The 22,865-nt window shown below is 35.5% G+C and overlaps 1 protein-coding gene across 2 annotated transcripts in view; it reads right to left on the bottom strand.

The window, feature by feature from the left end:
• Positions 1-19,494, bottom strand: part of LOC145980653 (cilia- and flagella-associated protein 61-like) — a 94,551-nt gene extending 75,057 nt beyond the window's left edge. Inside the window, exons 1-2 of one of the 2 annotated variants that reach the window (XM_083113703.1) lie at positions 19,381-19,494; positions 3,003-3,121 (exon numbers count right to left, since the gene is read on the bottom strand). In XM_083113703.1, the coding sequence (XP_082969829.1) occupies positions 3,003-3,025 (23 nt within the window). In that variant the 5' untranslated portion in view covers positions 3,026-3,121; positions 19,381-19,494. The remainder of the gene's footprint in view (positions 1-3,002; positions 3,122-19,380) is intronic. The other variant, XM_083113704.1, reaches the window with a different exon arrangement.
• Positions 19,495-22,865: the final 3,371 nt, after the last annotated feature.

Here is a 22,865-nt window from a genome sequence, read left to right as displayed (position 1 = left end):
CTAGGGATCCTATAACCTTTCAATGCCTGCTGGTCCCTTTTCAGAACAAGCAGCAGGTGATTAAATTTCTCCTAATTTCTTCAGAACAGCTCTTGATATTTCATTTACGTTTTCTTTTTTCATATATGAACATATGGAGGTATGGCACTTGAATTTCAATGCAATACAAGTAATGAAGATTTCTCAAAAGCTGTTGAAAAAAAAGACTTGAATTCAAGAGCACAGGCTTTGTAAATATGAGGATATATGAGGACATATCCACTATGTACTAAGTGTTTGTCATACAAGCAGTGGTGTAACCAAGGAGGGTTGGTGAGGGTCAACTACCCTTTTGGCTCAGTATTTCTAAAAAAAAAATTAAAAAAAGAGGGCCAAAGGCAGGAAAAGATGGGAAAATTATGGCTGACTACAAAAAAAGTGTATGTAATCCCCCCCCCTGGTTTTGACAATTCTGGGCATGCCATTACATTTTAAGTTTCAGCTTTCCACCATACTTCCACAAGGGTCTACAGACTTAGACAGACTTTACACCAAAGTAGGGTTACCAGATCGCTATAAGGGAAATGTAGGACATAATGCCCCAAAATGTAGGACTTCAAGTCAAAATGTAGGACACGAAATATTTACAATAAGTAATACATTTTTTTTTAAAACACGTTAGAAAGTAATTCAAAATTGGCACTTTTAAGTTTCAAAGAAAATAAATATGATTTCTTAAATGCAAAATTTCTTGTACTTATAATCAATACTAAACAGTACATTTCTTACTAATGTTTTAACAGGTACTTCTAGAGGAGCCCATTTTTCTCAAAATTTCAGGTTTTGTCAAAATATATTTATGAGAAACTGAACAGTCAAACTCTGAAATTATACTGAACCAGTACCAAATATTTATGAAAAAAAAAAAATTCGCTCACGAGTCCGTTGTGCTGATGGTAATGAAAGTAGTCATTCAACATTTGCATTATGGCCTGGAATGGCACACAAATGTCCAGCGATTACCGCAACTTGAAATGGTTTCATCTGGGTTAGCTTTTAGTTCAATAACTAAATATTGAATAGGAATGGGAAACACCTTGTTTCATCAGTGTAAATCAGAAATTCTACTCTGACACTGACATCATCAGAATATGCCCCCAAAACTTTGTTCATTTGGAGGAGGGGGGGATGACTGAATCAAAATACATTTCACTATTGAGGTTGGGAATGTACAGTGATATCCTTAGATTTGTAACTTACATAATATCTCTTTGTTCATCTGTGAACATGCATTTTCCTAATTAATATTATGGGACGCTCAAAATGTAGGACATTTATAATATTTTTCAAATTCCTCCCGGATGCCGGACATAAGGCTAAAATGTAGGACATGTCTGGTAAAAACCGGATATCTGGTAACCCTACACCAAAGTGACAAGTGACACATGTCACTTGTGAATGAACCAATTGACAGCAATTGTTCATACTGTAACAGCATTGACAGGCCATAAAAGCTTAGACAGACTTTGCACCAAAGTGACAAGTGACACATGTCACTTGTGAATGAACCAATTGACAGCTATTGTTCATACTGTAACAGCATTGACAGGCCATAAAAGCTTAGACAGACTTTACACCAAAGTGACAAGTGTCACATGTCACTTGTGAATGAACCAATTGACAGCTATTGTTCATACTGTAACAGCATTGACAGGTCATAAAAGCCTACATTTGATTAGTGAAGTCATCAAGTGACATGGGCCACTATGACTATCGCTTGTTGCTTTGGTGTAAAATCTTCCTTAAGGTTCAGCTGGACCTTTGGCCAACACTAGGACAGCTTTTTTCGAAATTTTCCTCTCCTTTCAGAAAACCACTGTTGGCAAGATATTCACAATAGTTTTATGGCTACGTAGTCTATTAAATTATTGATAATATCTATACAACAGGGACCTAACTCCACACCCCCTATACGCCTTCATAGCATGGTGCAAAGTACAGGGGAGAACTTTACTTTTACTTTACTTTATCTAGACAACAGTGAAAGCAGACCACATGAAGATTCACCTGAATACTCTAGAAGAAATTCTAAGCAGATGTAATTTTCAGATTAAAAATATCATAGTGGCTTTTGAAAAGAGGGGAAGTTCGAGAAGAAGCTGCACTCCCATCGATGAAAGGTCTAGCCTCGCCTAACTCCCAGCACCAGACCTGCCTTTATGGCAACGACCTTCGAAGAAACTTGCGGTCAAGCAACGAATTAGGCCTACTGCTTGTTCCCTGTTTCGGCAACAAGCAGGAACCTTAGAATCCATCCTTCCCAAAGCAGCCAGTGGGAAACAGGATTTTGTCAAAATGTGCCACTGTGAATAGTGGCCGGGAGTTAGTGTGGCTCAGGTATAGGAGTGTTTGTAAATGGCTGGTGTGGTTGGATCTGGGAGTGATCACTTTAGAACATAACACTTTCAGATAAAATTTGACTAACCATGTGCTAACATATTTATACAGGTAACGTTCACTTTAGCCATGTACTTTTCAAGGCAGCCCGCAGGATTTGTCTCAGAAGGGGCAGCAGTGCTTAAATTGGTGGATATGTGGGGTGATGCTTTCCCCCAGTTAAGAGTATTGTCATAAAGTATCCCAAGCACTAGCATAATTTGCATAGACACTTAATATGCTCTCTTTCACGGCATCCCTCATCCATGTTTTGCATGCTACAATTTCAAAATTTAAATTAAATTAAATATTTCCAGATATCTCAGGGGAGGCAAGTGCCCCCTGGCCCCCTCTATGGGTGCCATTGGTACTTTTACTTTACTTTTTCCAGCTTTCACCACATCAGGTGACTTCCTCAGGAGGGTGGACAAGATTTGGGCTAAAACATGATAAAAGGTAAACACATTGTTAAAAAGTAGTCAGATGAGTTAGAAACAAGATAACAGTTGCCCTGTCATGAAATCATTCTTCCATGTAGGCAAAACACACTATATATTAAGGATAGAAACAGGAAAAGGGATACTTACTGTACATTTTTTCTAGCAGCCATATGTGAAGTATGTATGCACAAATCTGCTCTCTAGTTTTACTATTGAAGGAAGTGTCACATTTATTCTCCAATCCTCCCTACTTACTCGGTTTTCACCTGTAAGAAAGAGCTAATAATCAATTTAGAATTGCTACATTGTAAATATAGAAGTTGCATAAGATTTGTGAGAATCCAAATGCTTCCTATAAGTCATAACTAGAGCTGAATTGATACAGATGCCAATGTATTGGTATTGGCCAGTGCCAGTTCTATTGGCATCAGGAAGTTTCAGGTGAAATGCATTCACTGATACCGGCCAATACTTTTCTTTCTTGAGTTTGGGTATTTCATGAGGTTGCATAAATGCCACATAACATTTTTTTTTGGTCTAATTATCTTGGCAATTATGCAAAATTTGAAATGTTTATTTATTTTGCACCAGTATTGTAAGAAAAAATTGATTTTGTGATTAAATGAATGCTATTTTAATATTCATATTTGTGGAATAAAAGATGTGGTTGATATAATTAGATGTAAGGGAGTTACAACTTTTTCCATGTAACTTTTAATTGATACAATTTTCAAGGATCGGTATCAATCTAATCTTCAGAAAATATGCAAACTACAATTCTGTTTAAGTGACACTACCACCTGCTTTTATGCCAAGGTTTCAAATGCAGTGGGGCATCAGCATGGACGTTGCCAGAAATTTTTGTAGGGAGGGGGGGGGGTCAGGCTATTGATAATTATTATAAACTGATAGAAATAAACCAATGTTGTGCTGAACTCTTCTACTCGATCCACCAGATGAATGAATAACTATTATTATTATTTTTTAACATTTCATACAGTCACTGTATTGAAATGTATAGTTATTCTATTTTGTTCGTAACATTTATGCACAAAACTTAGGGGAAACTTTTTGTTGTGTGAACCCTCATATGAAAGTCGAAGTTTTGAAATTTTGGAAACGGTGGAACTGTTTATTCATTGAATTAAATGATAGAATTTATTTGATCTAATGCAGTTTTTACTTTGGTAATTCTGTTCGAATGTTAACTAAATGAACCTCATTTCTGTTATTAACAATAAAAATAACAATTTTTCTTCTTTTTCGTAACTTGAAATGAACAATGCTAATTTTCAGGGGTCAGAGTACCACTTCGACTCCCCCTCCTGATGCCCATGTGGATCAGTACTCATAATGTACTTGTATACTCCAATTATACTGTGAAATAAATAATGTAATAATGACATTTTCAGTGAATTAGACCACGGTTATAAATGTTATTGTTCAAAATAATAAATGTTATTCTAAATAATAATAATAATAATATATATAAATGGTGAGACTCGATCCACCAAACGAGTGAATACCAGCACAAATATTTTCAATTATTTCTTTTGCATTTTATGCAGTAGTATCTGAAATGCATTTTGATATTAACTTTTGCACGTCTCATTCAAGAAAAGGCTTTAAATGTTACGTTTTTTTTCATAAAGTTTGTTGTGTGACCTCTCACCTACAACTGTAATTCTTAGAGTTTTGAAAACTGTGGAACCATTTGTTTTTTGGATGAAATGGTAGAATATAACCTTGTTCCTGTATTTTTCACTCATTGTTTTCCATCCAATGCGTTTTTACTTTGATTATTCTGTTCGAATACTAACAAAATTAACTTTATTTCTGTTGTTAACAATAAGAGTAAAAAACCTTCGACTTTCTTGTATCTTTAAATGAACAATGTCAATTTTCAGGGGGTCCACCGACCCATTCAACCCCCTCCCCTCCCAATGCCCATGCAGTACATCACTAATACTGACTAATATAAATGGCACCAGTTTGTTTTAAATTGCTCAACTAAACTTAGCTCTGTTGCACAACAATACTTTGAGGTTAAGTTCTGTACAGTAGTTTTTAATTGGGTGGATGAGTTCAATGGGTAATATTGCTCACAAGTACATCTGTGCAAGCTTGTGCATATCAAAGTTAGATTCAGGCCCACTTTAGGCTCAAATACACCACTCTGGAATCAAAACTAGCATGCAATGGTCAAATGGAGTTCATATTAAACCACATTGAGCTCCGTGGTCTCATTCTACACCCTCGATTTCCCACAAATTTCTAATATTTTCCTCACAAAAATTAGTTTTTAATAACAAAGGGTGTTTCTACGTGCTACGAAACTTACATTTTCTTAATATTAAAATTCCTTATGTATGTAACGTCCATACGGTTTTTTAGGTCCATCAGGGATTCATGTCACAGGCGCATGTCTGCACATTTTCTTTTTCTTCTTATGATTGACTTGTGCAATGGGATAATTTGCGATTGCGATATGTTAATTGTGTGATATATTGGTGGGGTGTGTAAATACGTTATCTTGTGGAAGTTGGAGAGCAGGATACGAAGCAAATCTAACAACTTAAATTCGACCAATTAATTAACCAGTATAAATAATTTGCTTACGAAGCAAGTCTGTGCTAATTCATAAACCATATGAGGTATTCACACCATTGTCAGGCGTGCTTTCCAACTCGGGAGTGAGGAAGTGCAGTGAAACGAAAGTGTAGGAAATGCGAGCCTCTGCACAATAGATAAGTCAGACAAAATTACATGCAAACCATCCTGTACAGTTAGAATACACGCAACAAAATGCCATCGTGTATAGAGTGTAGGGAAACAAAGTTGGCATTTAAGAAGGCACAGCTTGAACTCTCCTCCAAAAATGCAATTATCGAACTCCTAGAAAGCGACATCCAAGATCTTACACAAGAATTAAGAAACCTCAAAAATGCAAAGACAAGCGCAGTATCATAATCAACATTGAGTGAAGTTGTTAAAAAAAGTCATAAGGTACGTCCGCCAACTGATAGCTTCACCCTTCCTGCCACACACGTCAACCAATAGCAGTGCAAAATCGCTATAATCTCCTAGAAAATGAAGAAATGAGCAATGGAGCCCCACACACTAGTGAAAAGAGAAATGTGAATGTATTAGGAAATTTGAAATGGAAGAACACAAGATTGACAACTGCAACTAGGAAAGGAGATACTACCAACTCACATCAAAGAGAGTCAGTAATGCATAGATATGAGGAAATTAGCCTGCCGGAAACTGAGCACAGCAAAATGCACCCAAAACCAAAGAAAATAATACTTATCTATGCAGACAGCCATGGCCGAAATCTTGCCACATACGTAAATAACATTGTAACAGGTGTCACCTGCAGTGCTATAGTGATACCTGGAGGGGGAATATAGCAGGTCACCAACAGCACTGTTATAGATTGTAAGGACTTAGGACAAAATGACAATGTCATATTGATATGTGGAACCAACAGCATGTCAAAGAATGAAGGATCTACCATCACCAACACCCTAAAGCATGTCCTCAGCCATCTAACCCATACCCAAGTAACAGTAGCAAACATTCCCTTACGTCATGACCTCGAAAGAACTTCATGTGTAAATGATGCAATCAGAGCTGTAAATAAGGACATAGGAACAATATGCAAACGTTTCAGAAACTCATCATTACTAAAGCTGGACGCACTGCAGAGAAACCTGCACACAAGACATGGATTGCACTTCAACAAGACAGGAAAACAACATATTGCTAAATGTATCATAAACATGAGCTATGCAAACAGTCCAAGTGCAAGAAATAATACCCCTAAAATGGACAGGAAAAGTCTCAAATGTGAAGTGTGTAAATGGTGAAGATATTAAAAATAGTGAAAATCATAATGAATTGATATATGATGGAAAAGGAAAAGAGGTGAACGATGGAAGAGGTAGTGAAGTGGTGAGCGATGGAAAAAATAGTGATGTGGTGAAAGATGGAAAAGTTAGTGAAGTGGTGAATGATGAAAAAAGTAGTGAAGTGGTGAATGAAGGAAAATATAGTGAAATAGAATTACGAATGTTTCAGACAAACTGAAAAATGATTTTTTTATGATAAACGATAAAGATGCAAGTAAAATTAAAGCTGTAAGGGACATTAATTCACAATCTACATCAATGCTAAACAATCAATCTAAACCAGTAAAAAACAGGGAACACAAAGACGTAAAAATAAACAGTGTATGGGCAGGGCAATGTATGGCAATGTCTCTGAATATTTTCCACCAAAACATCCAAGGTATAAACAATGACAAAAAACTACAAATAGAATCACTGTTAGCAGATAAACTAGCAGACACAGACATAGTCTGCTTCACAGAACATTGGCTAAAATCAGGAGAAATTTCCTTCATAAACTTCCCAGACTTTTACCTAGCTTCAAACTACTCAAGATGCAACATGGGGAGAGGGGGGGCATGTATATTTATAAAGAAGAACATAGTGGCAAATGAATGCAAAAAATTTGATCATCTCAATATTGAAAAACATTTCGTATCTTGCATAATTGAATTACCTCTCTTTAAAATAACAATAATATGCATGTACAGAATGCCGGATAGCGATTTAAATATATCAAAAATGTAGAAAACATTCTAAACCACTTCCAACAAACCAATAAAAAGGTAGCATTAATAGGTGACTTAATTATTTATTTTCTGAAATAGAATATACACCATAAACTCAGCATGCTTTTAAACACCTTCAACTTGGAGGCTATGGTAAAAGAACCGACCAGAGTGACAAAAAAAATCCAAAACTGCTTTGGATCAAATACTTTTAAACACACTACATTTTCAATGTTCAGTAGAGATTTACGACACAGGTTTTTCTGATCACTTTGCACAATCATTTAAAATTTCCATTCATTTCTCTGACAAAAGAAATGTCACTGAAGCCACAACTGAATACATAAAGAAAATAATTTTTAATGACAATAATTATGTCTACTTCAACCACTTACTTAGTAAAGAAAACTGGAAAGATATATATGAGTGCAGTACAGTAAACCATGCATTTGATAAATTTCATAATACTTTTTCCTACTATTATGATATAGCTTTTCCAAAACAACGAGTTAAGAAACAAAAACAAAAAGACAAATCATGGATCACAACAGGTATAAAAACAGCAAGCCAAAAAATGAGAATATAAATGTATATATAGAAAAGTCCTCCAAGCAACAAAAAAATGCACAATGACAAATTAATATCAAACAACTCTAAAAAATCCAAAGCTATGTGGGATGTAATAAACAAAGAATTAGGCAGAAACAACAGAGTACAAGAGAACATCACACTGCAGCACAAGGAGTTAACCATAAAAAAACCCAGGCAGTGGCAAACATGTTCAATAAGTACCTCACTGAATTAGAGATAAGCAAACTAAAACCATATAAAACCTATTCACAAATAAAGGTAAAATCCTGTAGAACATCAATGTACCTATAACCAGTCACTGAAAAGGAAATGGGAAACATCATTTCAAATATGAAAAGTAAATGGTCCACCAGTCTGGATGATATATCCTCGACAGTCATAAAGACAAGTCTTACCAATATCCTTCATCCATTGTGCTATCTAGTCAACCTATCCTTCTCCACAGAAGTTTTCCCAGACAAATTAAAGGTGGGAAAAATTAAACCAATATACAAAAAGGGGGATAAGCACAACATAAGTAATTACATACCCATAGCATTACTCTCCACCTTCTCTAAAATCATAGAAACTACAATGAACAAACAATTGACAACCTTTTTAAAAAAGAACAACATAATCTCAAATTCATAACATGACCTTTGGAAAGGCAAATTAATAAATACAGCAATATTTGAATACATAGAACATGTCAGAACACTCTTAGACAATAGAGAACAATATGTTGGACTATTTCTAGACTTAACAAAAGCTTTTGACACAGTATGCATGACCAACTCACAAATAAACTAAACCACTATGGTACAGTCATGTTCAAAAAATCTGTCACATGGATTTTTTCTAAGTCCAACGTCTTACGAAATTATGTTGGTAGCTCTGAAACAAGGAAGTGTTGTGAAATATACGATCCTCCAATCAGAGTGAAGTTCGATTCTGAGGAGCATCCGGCGTGACTCACGGTCTTGTCCACAGGAAGTTCAACCAATGCAGCATTTCCAAATATGAGATAACGTCCCCATTGGTTAAATATTGTTTCAATAATGCGAATTGGCAGAAAGATTGCGCAAAAGTTTACTTTGTCGTTTTAATGCTTTTAATTGTTTCAAATTAGTATTAAATTGTCCCAATTATAGTTCATGAGCTTAATATAATGTATTCATGTATGTGTTTGACAATCATATATATCACTCATTAGAACAATTTTCACATTGTTTTCACTACGTGAGATGGCATTTCATTGACATTTACGATAAAATAGTGGTTTGGGTGTAATAACAGTTTTCATTAATTAATTTAGAGATGCATTTTTATTTGTTGAGTTAATGATTAGGTTAATTCGTTATTTCTCGTGAAAAGAGGGAACCACAGCTGAAAGAAAATACACAACTTGTATTATTGAGGTCAAGAGTTCGTTTTAACATCACTTTTTGCACACATAGGCTAATCAGACTCGGGATACATTTAAATTGGAATCTGAAACATTATGCGACCTGACTGGAACTCAGAAAAGGACACACCGATTACAAGACGTCGATACATTACCACTTGGTCTGGCGAACGCCAATAATAATGAGGGGTTGTGGGAGTGGGAGAGGGGTGACGGAAAGTAGACAATAGTATTTTTGGGGGTATTTAATGTTATATTTATACACATACAAACCTAAGAATATATTTATTTTGATACATGTGTGTCGGGGGTGGGGAAGGGGGAAAAGAGAGGGACAGAAAGATATTGGGAGAGATGGGACGAAGAGGTGATTGTGGAAAATGTTTTATTTGACGTTCAGTAATAAAAACAATCAAATCAATGATGATTATCTTATAAATACCATATTTAATGTAAATTTGTTTTAACAATGGGGGCGGGGAGCTGTTTGTTTTACGTTCAGTGCAGGATAACAAGTGGACACACATAGTGGTTCGTATCTCACTTTAAACTGTAGGTCAAGGCCCCATTAGCCTATCTGTGTATAACGTGGATTTAGAATTCAGTAGAAAATAGCGTCGATCTAGTATTTTGGATTTTAGATGCGTTGGGACCACTAAAATTTCCAATTCTTATAATAAGAAACCTGTCCTCATATTACCATTTTGAAAGAGAGAGAGTTAATTGTATAATCTTTCGTTGTTAGTTTCAAAGAAGACTAATTCAAATAGTAACAATGGGAACGAATAAAGCTTACGAAAAGTTTTTGCCACCGTGCGGATTTGAACCTACGACCATTAGAGTGACAACCCAGTGTGATAACCACTACCCCATGAGTTCGTTCCTTCTTATGGCATGATTATGAGATAAGACCAATTCGTTCAATATGCATTAGAAATATAATCCCCACCCGCCTCTTTATAAACAACGCACCCAAACGCTCCTTTGTAGCAAATGAAATAAAGGTGGTATGAATGTCACAAAACATTTAAGCAAAATCTACTATATTTACGACGCAATCGTTTTACATGGAGAGGCTACAGCTTCGAGAATTGAGGTTGTGACGTGGCTTCTTGTAGTGGTATGGTAGATATTCGTATGGCAAGGTTCCAGCGTGCACTAGCCAGTAATTTCCGAGAAAAAAAACTTCAATGTATTTTATGATGGTAAAGTTGTTCGGTGATAGGCTATCAGTATTACACGCCGAAGATTATAAGTTTGACTTCTGTTCGATTACCCCTATTATTATTATATATAGCAACTAAGTATTGTATTTAATTAATAATTGAAAGAAATAAAAATGTTGTATATATTTTTTAAAAAATAACACTCCTTTCTAATGATTTTCTAATGTTATTTTTGACATTAATTTTTCAGAATTTGTTTTGTGAATTTCTCATCATTTTACTAGGATTTGCATAAAAATGATCCATGTGTCATATTCGACGAACTTTCATGTTCAGCGAAAGTTATACATTTTTATTTTAGGGAAAATTATCAAGAAACAAAACAAATAAATACTATTGACATCCTTTTGTGAATAGTATTTATATTACATTATTTTTTGTTCACTATGCATAGTTGTATTCTTGTAAAAAGCATGAAAAACAATATATTCTCTACATTTCGAAAAGCAAATAATATACGAATTTTCGTAATAAGTAAAATGCAATAAATAATTTTTCGGTTTAATAAGAAATAAAAATCGCAGAGTTAACCGAACGGTGAATCAAACACAGAATTTTACAACCCATAAAATGCCTTGTAGCCTTTGCAATGAAGTGATGTAGATTCAAGTAATAAAATTTCATGCAAAATCGTACGTTATAAGATTGTTCAAATATATTAAATCAATGTGTCCATAAGTTATTATACTGTCAGCCATTTGGCACATCTCGTTACAAAATCTCAGCACATCACCATTCACTAGTTAATCGAATTGAATATTGATTCACTTCACAGTTCAATGTGCAACAATAGTTTCGACTCATATCACGTGATGTAAACTCAATTCAATTCTCTCATTGTATGTAACTTGTATGTTGAGCTCATGTAGAAATATCAATTATGAGCTCAAAGCTAAATTTGATGCTACAATCGCTTGATCAACTCTTGCGTCTCGCTGCCAGACATTCTACGTTCCTGTTTGCTCCAGGTCGCTTCTGCATTTCATTATCATTGCTTTTACCTCTGTTTCATTCTCATCGTCGTTATAAACCTACACAATTTCTACTGTTTATAGTAGACAGAATCTACTGTTATCAATTGTAGTACTCTACTGTGTTCCTCGGAAATCTACTCAAAATCAATGATTTCCTACTGAACACTTTCAGTAGGCCTTAAGTGTAATTACAGTTGAGGAACTACAAGTGAAATATTCTCTTCAGTACTACATGTAATATTGCATTTAGTGTGTTTGAATTTCAATTTGAATTCAAAATTTTGGGTGCGTCAGCACTTAGGCTATTTTGCACCTGTCACTTTATACGGGGTCCAGCCCCTTATCAGAACTAAAATAACATAACTGTAACGTCGTGTTGTAACTAAAATATTAAAATATTCAGAATTCGGTTAAAAGCTGAGGCTGTAAAGAGGCACTCAGCACCCACAAGGACCAAACACAGGAAAACACAGAAAATTATACTGGCCATGGGGCCAGTCGCCAGAACCTCGTTTGTCTGCAAACTGAAGTCCAGGGTGTACTACGTGGAAGCAACAATTGTGTGTACATACTTCGTGGAAGGTCATCCCTTACACCCTTGTAGTGTGTTTAGCTCAGCATGTTAGCTGTAAATATAACTTTTTATTCCTCCTCACTAACAATTTGTTTTTATATCTATTTAAAATTTAAACCAACCTCACTTCCATGTAGTACACTCTGAACTGCATTTTGCAGACTAACGAGGCTCTGGTGATAGGACCTACTGTTAGTATAATCTTTGTAGGACTGTGTGTGTGTTGTCCTTGTTTGTGCTGACTGTCTGTCGCTTTACAGGCTCAGCTTTTAACCCAGGTAAGGATATTTTAGTTTTCAGACACGCTTTTATTTTTGTCATGATAAGGGGCTGGATCCCGTATAGCGTGACGGGTGTAAAATACCCTAAGTTTTCATGCACACAAATTGTAATTCAAATTTAAAAAATCTTAACATAGATGATTCAAAACACCTATTAATCTACTGAAACCAGTACAGTAGAGAAACTGCAAGTGAAATTAATTTATTCAGTATAGTGTATAATATGTTAAGTTTAATATTTTGGCTGTAAATATTAATTTCATACCACCTTATTATTTTTTGTATTTATATATTTTTGAAATCTGAACACAGTAGATGTTTCAAAACACCTATTGATCTACTGAAAACAGTAGACAAAAGTTCCATTGGAGTAAGTAGAAAAGAGTCATGAAATAATACCCAAAGAATTCAACCATTATGAATTAATGTTACATATTTTTTTTTTATTTCACTTTCCAAAACCTAGGAGCTCAAAATAATACATGGCATGCGATTTACTAGACAGTCTGCTTTTCTGTGATTGATTCGTCGTGCCCAGTCGGGGATAACTTCCGTTCAAGGTAAAAGGGGAAGGGGAAGAAATCCACCACAGTACCATGACGTATGAAGTAACATGTTCACATCCAATGCAACTGATAAGGGTTCACCTGACCTTGGAAGTGTGGGAAACACGTTTCACGCTGGTTTCCAGAATGCTGTGGCTAAATTTGGAACTAACGGTGGAATAAGAAATAGTTTCTAACATTTAACAATGACATTTCGCATTTACAAAATATGAGATATGTAGACTTTGATTTATTTATTATAGTAGACGGTAGAGAATTACTTACCACGAAAGTCAAGTTCTAAATTGCAGACATCAAAATTTACTCCAGGTTGTAAAATACATTTGTGATAGACAGCAGATAGGTTAATAAGGTTTACAAGGTTGCTAACGACTCTTAAGACAAACGTTCAATGAAGGTTATTGAGTGAGAAAATGGGAAATTGTTAAAAATAGCGGCCTAGTTGAGTGAAGATCGAAAGTTCGAATCTCTTATAGAACCGGCTATTTTTTTACACTAATTTTTGGTGCGTAATACATTTAATATATTGTCGACATTTATAAGAAACAAAATATGAAATCTCTCCTCCTCCGTAACGGTGCGGTCTAAGACTCTGTGCTTTGGATTCCAACTGCAGCGAGATGGCATGGATTCGAGTCGTCCTGGGTTCTCGGCCTGTTATCTGTATAGGACCAGTGGCAACCCACCATCGTGAGGAAATTGGGGAGCTACGAGTGACTGGTGTAACCTGGTTTCAGATATCTTCTATAACGGCTGAGGGTTCGACGTGCTGACCAACATCACCTCGTTGCCAGTTGAAGATAACTCTAGGTAGGATTGTGGAAGGGAGACTGACAGTCGGGAGATAGCCCATGGCCCGTCGAGGTTTTGAAATATGAAAACTATTCCATCCGTAAATCTAATTTCTCGTCATACTGAGATTTCTTTTCAGTATGACTCCTGCAATACTAATTAGTTCCTAAGTAGGATAATGAGATATTAAATTATGAGTTCACTGTTTAAAAAATTAGCATTAACACATTTTTATATTCACATACCTCTTTACAAATTCCTGAGCACGTCACTACAAATGAACTAATCTAGTGCACACTAGAGCCTTGGCTTATAGATATGGGGTATCCTACAATTACAGTCAAACCACAACCTCAATTCTCGAAGCTGTAGCCTCTCCATGTAAAACGATTGCGTCGTAAATATAGTAGATTTTGCTTAAATGTTTTGTGACATTCATACCACCTTTATTTCATTTGCTACAAAGGAGCGTTTGGGTGCGTTGTTTATAAAGAGGCAGGTGGGGATTATATTTCTAATGCATATTGAACGAATTGGTCTTATCTCATAATCATGCCATAAGAAGGAACGAACTCGTGGGGTAGTGGTTATCACACTGGGTTGTCACTCTAATGGTCATAGGTTCAAATCCGCACGGTGGCAAAAACTTTTCGTAAGCTTTATTCGTTCCCATTGTTACTATTTGAATTAGTCTTCTTTGAAACTAACAACGAAAGATTATACAATTAACTCTTTCTCTTTCAAAATGGTAATATGAGGACAGGTTTCTTATTATAAGAATTGGAAATTTTAGTGGTCCCAACGCATCTAAAATCCAAAATACTAGATCGACGCTATTTTCTACTGAATTCTAAATCCACGTTATACACAGATAGGCTAATGGGGCCTGGACCTACAGTTTAAAGTGAGATACGAACCACTATGTGTGTCCACTTGTTATCCTGCACTGAACGTAAAACAAACAGCTCCCCGCCCCCATTGTTAAAACAAATTTACATTAAATATGGTATTTATAAGATAATCATCATTGATTTGATTGTTTTTATTACTGAACGTCAAATAAAACATTTTCCACAATCACCTCTTCGTCCCATCTCTCCCAATATCTTTCTGTCCCTCTCTTTTCCCCCTTCCCCACCCCCGACACACATGTATCAAAATAAATATATTCTTAGGTTTGTATGTGTATAAATATAACATTAAATACCCCCAAAAATACTATTGTCTACTTTCCGTCACCCCTCTCCCACTCCCACAACCCCTCATTATTATTGGCGTTCGCCAGACCAAGTGGTAATGTATCGACGTCTTGTAATCGGTGTGTCCTTTTCTGAGTTCCAGTCAGGTCGCATAATGTTTCAGATTCCAATTTAAATGTATCCCGAGTCTGATTAGCCTATGTGTGCAAAAAGTGATGTTAAAACGAACTCTTGACCTCAATAATACAAGTTGTGTATTTTCTTTCAGCTGTGGTTCCCTCTTTTCACGAGAAATAACGAATTAACCTAATCATTAACTCAACAAATAAAAATGCATCTCTAAATTAATTAATGAAAACTGTTATTACACCCAAACCACTATTTTATCGTAAATGTCAATGAAATGCCATCTCACGTAGTGAAAACAATGTGAAAATTGTTCTAATGAGTGATATATATGATTGTCAAACACATACATGAATACATTATATTAAGCTCATGAACTATAATTGGGACAATTTAATACTAATTTGAAACAATTAAAAGCATTAAAACGACAAAGTAAACTTTTGCGCAATCTTTCTGCCAATTCGCATTATTGAAACAATATTTAACCAATGGGGACGTTATCTCATATTTGGAAATGCTGCATTGGTTGAACTTCCTGTGGACAAGACCGTGAGTCACGCCGGATGCTCCTCAGAATCGAACTTCACTCTGATTGGAGGATCGTATATTTCACAACACTTCCTTGTTTCAGAGCTACCAACATAATTTCGTAAGACGTTGGACTTAGAAAAAATCCATGCGACAGATTTTTTGAACATGACTGTACAAGGGGGTTGGTAAACTCATGGTTCAAGTCCTATTTACAAAACCGCAGTCAAATCGTGGAAATCTTACATACAAAAAACACTTCAGTATCTGCCTGCCTTTCTAAACCTTGTAAAGTATCATGTGGAGTCCCCCAAGGCTCGATCCTGGGATCGATACTATTTATCATATACGTAAATGACTTGTCATCAAACTTAGAGCCAACCAAAACAACTTTATATGCTGATGACACAAGTATAGTGCTGAGTGGTAAAAATGAGCAAACACTTAATCCAAACATCAAACACACAACAGAGAGAATTTCAGAGTGGTTCAGCAGCACAAACTAACAATAAATAAAAACAAAACAGTAGCAATAAAATGCCACCACCCAAGAAATAAAAGCAACAACATATCAACTGTAAACATAGAAAATGAAAACATTAAATTTGAAAATTCCACAAAATTTCTGGGCATATCGATACAAGAAAATCTCAATTGGGACATCCATATTAACTATCTAGCAGGAAAATTAAGCAAAATCATATATGGCATAAGAATCATGAAAGATATTACAGAATGGAGCACAATAAAAACCCTATATTTCAACCTGTTCCAATCACAACTAACGTATGACATTATATTCTGGGGAAATGCAGCAAACAGCACAAAAGTATTTAATCTTCAGAAAAAAGTATTAAGAATTATGATGGGAAAGAAATGGAATGAACCATGTAGGGAAATCTTCAGGGAACTTGACATTCTACCACTACCCTGCCTCTATATACTTAATTTATTATGGCATGTAAAAATGGATCTGTCAATGTTCTCCAAATACAACAAGGAAGTGCATCATTACAACACGAGAAATAACTTCAATCTTGCAGTTCCAATGCATAACACATCACTATTTGAAAAAGGTCCAAAATCCACAGGCATCCAACAATACAACAAGTTACCATATCATATAAGAACTATTGAACCAGTAGCCAAATTCAAAAACAAATTAAGAAATCATCTATTGTACCCTTGCGTTTACTCAGTGAGTGAATTTTTGGACATCTAATCCATCAACTCGGTTGTGGGTTGATGGATTGGAGGTTCATGGATTCATCCAAAAGAGTGCTGGACCCAATTTTACATGTTGTACCTGTTATATCACATGAGTGCAAATTCAGTAATGTTATTAGTAGAGCCCGGAAGTTTGGCAAAATGCCTCTTCTTATCTACTGGATATATTGATAAAAATGTTCCGGATATACATTTTTTATGTTGTTTCGAATGTTTTAGAAGCCTTTTCATTTTGCCTATTTTGCCTATTTGGGACCCCACTGCCTATTTTTAATTATAATGCCCTTTTTTTGCCATTTTCAATGAAATTGGACCATTTTTTTTAAAAAAAAGTGTGTATATAAATTATTTTTATCCCAAAAAACGTTGTTGGCATTTATTTTTCTTCCGTTTATTATGTGAATAATTTTCGCCTTATTTAAGTAATATTGAACTCACGCATGTTTCAACTTTGCTGAAGGAGAAAAGTGTGAGAAAAAAGTATTTCATGCTGAGTTAGAATATTGCCTTTCGGTTAACATTTCCTTGTGCATGATTGACTGCTGAAAACCTGTTGCAGAACGTCTGCACAATTACGTCATCACGTCCAGCGTCCGTGTCAGGACGTTATTGACAAACAGCACTAATGCCCAAGAGCCTTTGCATGGATTCCAAAATCAAGTTCTCTATCTTTAGTTTAGTTCTGCACTTTGGAGGGAAAGAATCGTGTAGTTGTCATAATGCCGAAATTTAGTGTGCCATTAAGTGGTAAGTTACATGGTTACGTGCCTGAATTTGGTGAAAATTGAAATGCTCTTCCCGATGTAGATTTTAACATTTTGCTAGAAATTATAGATAAAAGTAAGCGACTTCCAAATGTGCCTTTTTTCGGTATATTTTGCCTTTTTTCTCATTTTTAGTGCCTATTTTCCACATTCTAAATGCCTTTTTGCCTGCCTATTTTAACAAAAATAAATGCCTGAACTTCCGGGCTCTAGTTATTAGTCTTACCTTTATATTATCTCTCAATATTTAATGTTTTAATCCATTACAAAATAGTATTTTTATATTGTAACTTTAACATGTCTTACTGGTGTTACTTTTATGTATAGACAGTAAACCTAATACAAGTACACACCTCCAAGCATAAATCTGTAATAGGATAAGGTATCATTTCATTGTATGTATATTACATTATTATATTTCATTGTATTAGTGTATTGTAATGTTTGACTGACATGTCCAATATCACAGCATGAAAATGCAAATGTGATTCATGGATGAAATAAATCTAAATCCAAATCATGCACATTTCTTTTTGGCAACTGCAGGCCATAAAGGGGAGGGTTGTATTTTCTGAATGACTTGTGGGATGGGATAATTTGCGACTTCTTATTTTTATGATGGAACTAGTATTCTGTGGAAAAGGACAAAAGACTTTTGACATACAACTTACTTCTCTTTCAAATTCAACTTCGAGCAGCAATTCAGTGCCTGGCCTTGGAAAAAAGAGGTAAGTTACCTTCTGAGGTTATATTTTAGCCTTCATTTTTAGGAACCTTCATGTGTCAGTGCAGAAAATAATGTTGGGGGCAGATGGCTCAGCCAGTTACTAACATGCGTTCCACAGGGACTCTATAGAGAAAGACGGGGCCGCGATAGCGGTAGCAGGTGGTAGGTTAATTACCCCAGGGGCGGAGACCAGAATCAGCGGGAAATTTAGACAACAATTTTCATGACATTTCTTGGGGTATAGCCCTGAAAAACCGACATTTACATACATCCATCGATATGTGTGCAATGAAATTAACATGGCCGCAAGTAGACTTCCACCTCACAACTTCAAATGGCTACATCTCAACTTTAAACGGCTGTACAGTCGTAAATACTTGTTTCCGCGATCCAGAATTTTGTTCTTCACAATTGTAAACACACAATCTTCATAAGAAAAAAAAAATCCTTGCAAAATCGAGGGTGTAGAATGCAACCACGGACCCCCACATTGCATTGTTCATTCTTTAGTTCTTATTTCTATTCTAAGTTCGTCAAGTTAACAAGAGCAAAGACAATGGGAAATGAGACCTAACTGCTCTCAAGTAATGGTCAAATCTTACTCTGTCAGAATTTCATGAATTTCTTATTTTTGTTGCAAAGATTTATGTTTGCATGTGTCAATAACAACCAAAGGCTCTACAATGATGAACACTCTCCTTTCCTCATGTTCAATGAGTAAAAAAATCATATAATAATGAGACCCCAATAAACTTCTCTAATTTGAAAGTACTCACAACATTCACAAATATATTTTATGTAGAAACAATAGTACAAGGAGCACATTTGTGCACAGAAGAATGTAACATACACTCATATGATGTTTTGAAATACAAAATTTTCTATTACGGTCAACTTCAGTGTAAAGCTACTTCACAGGTAGAAAATACATTTCATACTTGCCATTAGGTGTTAATGACTAATTTCTAAAACACAAGCATATACATACACATTCAAACGCACAAGGTAAAGCAATTTCAATCATTTAAATATAGTGCCATATAGTGCAACATAATGTATTCACAGAATATAACCCAGCTATTCACAATTTAAATTACCACTGTGGCGCTAGTGTTGCAGCCACTATGACCAGTAGCACTAATTGGGTGCCAAAATGGGGGTGGGAGAGCGCAAGCACAGTTGACTTTCTCTTGATAGACAAGGCTTCATTAAGAGGACATAGGGTCAATTGCCCCCTAATTGCTGCCACTGACTATGATATCTAGAAAAGTGTTGCCAAATGAAGTGAGATTGAGGTAAAAATTTAAGTAAAGAATTTAAGGAGAAATTTCATGTATATATCAAAATTGGGGGAGGGAAATTTATAGATTCGATTTAAGTGATATGATATGATTTATGATTTATTTCATTTCTTTGACCATTGTACAGTGGTTGTTTTCCACACATTGTATGGAACATGTCAGTACATTACAATTAATAATTATTTTCAAATAGGTACAAGTATGATGATATTATACATAACATTTAAAAAAACATTGACTCTCCTTGTTCTTGCTAGTGTTAGTTGCAAGGTTTACATTAATTTACATACATATAATAGATAAAATCAATACATACATAGACATGTCCTAGGAGTTCATTTAGGATGTGACAATTTGCAATTTATTGTCAGGCACTCTTTCACAGAATAAAAACAATGATCTGATAGGTATTTTTTTACATGCTTTTTATATGAGGTAGCTGATTGTGTTATTTTTATATCACTTGGAAGGTTATTGAAACAGTGAACAGCCATGTATTTCGGTCCTTTCTCAAATAATGTGGTGTTGTGTGATGGTATCGTGAGGTTGCTGCCATTTCTTGTATAATATTTATGTGAGGAGTTGTTACATTTGAAGGAATCGTCTAAGTCAGTTTTTACATACATCATCAGATGAAGTATACAGGGTGACTGGTAATTAGATGTATTCCCTGAAAGGGGTTAAAGTAGAGACAATTTGCAATATATTTGACCATATGATACCCCGTCCGAAAATTAGTAGTTTTCGAGATAATCGAATTTCAATTGTTTTTGAAAAAAATGACAATTTTCCACATAAAAAGTTGAATTGAGAAAAAACTGCTCATTGTATGGAACATATTTCAGCGTTTGCTGATAGCTAACAAATAAGTGGTTAGTTGAAAAAAAAGTTTTTCCCAAATAACAATCACATGTAAGTAACGGGTGGGTCTAAACTTACAAGTGATGATAAAAAATTGCACTCTTAGTTTACTTGGCAACGTATTAATAAAACAAATGATATGACACGAAGCGTACAAATTACGTAAATTACTTCCTTGATTCATCAGCTATCCAACAAGGTACAAATGTTGCTAACATTCACATTTGTGTACAAGAAATAATACTTCATTCATCTTCATGTGTATGGAATCAATGAACAATACAATTAAAGAACATTACACGTCTTGCTCAAAGTGGGCACCTCCGTTACGAATGCATGTTTTTACGGATCATTTGGTCTAGTAACTCGTGATGTGATGGTGGCCTTGACGTGTTGACCAGCTGTTAAGATCCTCTCCCTGAGCTCTTCTTGCGAGTTTACCGGTGTCTTGTCATGTGGCTCCAAATGTAAAAGTTGCAAGGCGTCAAATTGATCGGGGGATCGAGCTGGGCAGTCATCATGCTGGTAAATCATGTCACGTCTTGTAGCTAGAGGCACATCCTCCAACAACATTGCCATCCCGTTCCTCAAAAAATTTTCATAAGTGATGCCATTTAAGATTTGGGGCAGGAAAAATGGCTCGATGAAATGATTGTTGATTACGCCCATCCATACTTCTGCCTGGGCGTGCGACAGTGGCTGGATGAAAATTACCCAAAGAAATGGATTGGCCGAGGCGGACCGATTCCCTGGCCGGCTCGATCTCCCGATTTGACGCCTTGCGACTTTTACATTTGGAGCCACATGACAAGGCACCGGTAAACTCGCGAGAAGAGCTCAGGGAGAGGATCTTAACAGCTGGTCAACACGTCAAGGCCACCATCACATCACGAGTTACGAGACCAAATGATCCGTAAAAACCTGCGTGCCTGCATTCGTAACGGAGGTGCCCACTTTGAGCAAGACGTGTAATGTTCTTTAATTGTATTGTTCATTGATTCCATACACATGAAGATGAATCAAGTGTTATTTCTTGTACACAAATGTGAATGTCAGCAACATTTGTACCTTGTTGGATAGCTGATGAATCAAGGAAGTAATTTACGTAATTTGTACGCTTCGTGTCATATCATTTGTTTTATTAATACGTTGCCAAGTAAACTAAGAGTGCAATTTTTTATCATCACTTGTAAGTTTAGACCCACCCGTTACTTACATGTGATTGTTATTTGGGAAAAACTTTTTTTTCAACTAACCACTTATTTGTTAGCTATCAGCAAACGCTGAAATATGTTCCATACAATGAGCAGTTTTTTCTCAATTCAACTTTTTATGTGGAAAATTGTCATTTTTTTCAAAAACAATTGAAACTCGATTATCTCGAAAACTATTAATTTTCGGACAGGGTATCATATGGTCAAATTTATTGCAAATTGTCTCTACTTTAACCCCTTTCAGGGAATACATCTAATTTCCAGTCACCCTGTATACAAGCATGGTGAGGGTAATATGAATAAGTTTTTAAACAGTCTTCTGCAGGGTGTATTTCTCTTAGCTCCTGCTATTATTCTGACAATTTTCTTTTGCAGCACAAAAATTTTATTATTATTAGTGGAATTTCCCTAGAAGATTATACTGTATGTTAATAAAGATTGAAACATGATGTAATATAGTATTTTCAATGTTTCTAAGTTTGATATTGCTTTCAGTGTATTAATGGCAAATATAATTTTGCCTAGTTTTGTGGAAAGGTGATCTATGTTTGGGGTGTAAGAGGTGACCCTTCCACATAGTATACCTGGACTCCAGTTTGCAGACTAACAAGGCTCTGGCATCTGAACGTACAACCAGTATAATCCTCGTAGAGCTGTATGTGTGTTGTCCTGTGGTTTTGTCATGTGTTCTGAGTGCCCCTTTACAGCATCAGCTTTTAACCCAAGTAAGAATATTATTTTCCTCTGACATTATAGTTATGTTAGTTATATTTTAGTTATGGTAAGAGGGTGGAGCTCGTATAATGTGATGGGTGCAACATAGCCTAAATACTGACGCACCCAAAATTTCCAATTGATTTAAGTTCTTTCAAGTGTAAAATCCACTTTTTTTCCTCTTTGTCATGTAAATTATTCCCGTGAAAGACCATAATAATCAAAATTTGGCCTAGGAACAATTAATACCTTCCATTTTTATACCTTTAAAAATCAAAACACAACTAGTATAAAGCCAACGGTAGCTGTTATCCAGTAGCATATGCTCCATGTTACC

The sequence above is a fragment of the Lepisma saccharinum genome, chromosome 28 (genome assembly GCF_977018435.1).
Source record: "Lepisma saccharinum chromosome 28, izLepSacc3.1, whole genome shotgun sequence".
Lineage (NCBI taxonomy): Eukaryota > Metazoa > Arthropoda > Insecta > Zygentoma > Lepismatidae > Lepisma > Lepisma saccharinum.
This window is presented reverse-complemented; position numbering and strand designations above follow the sequence as displayed.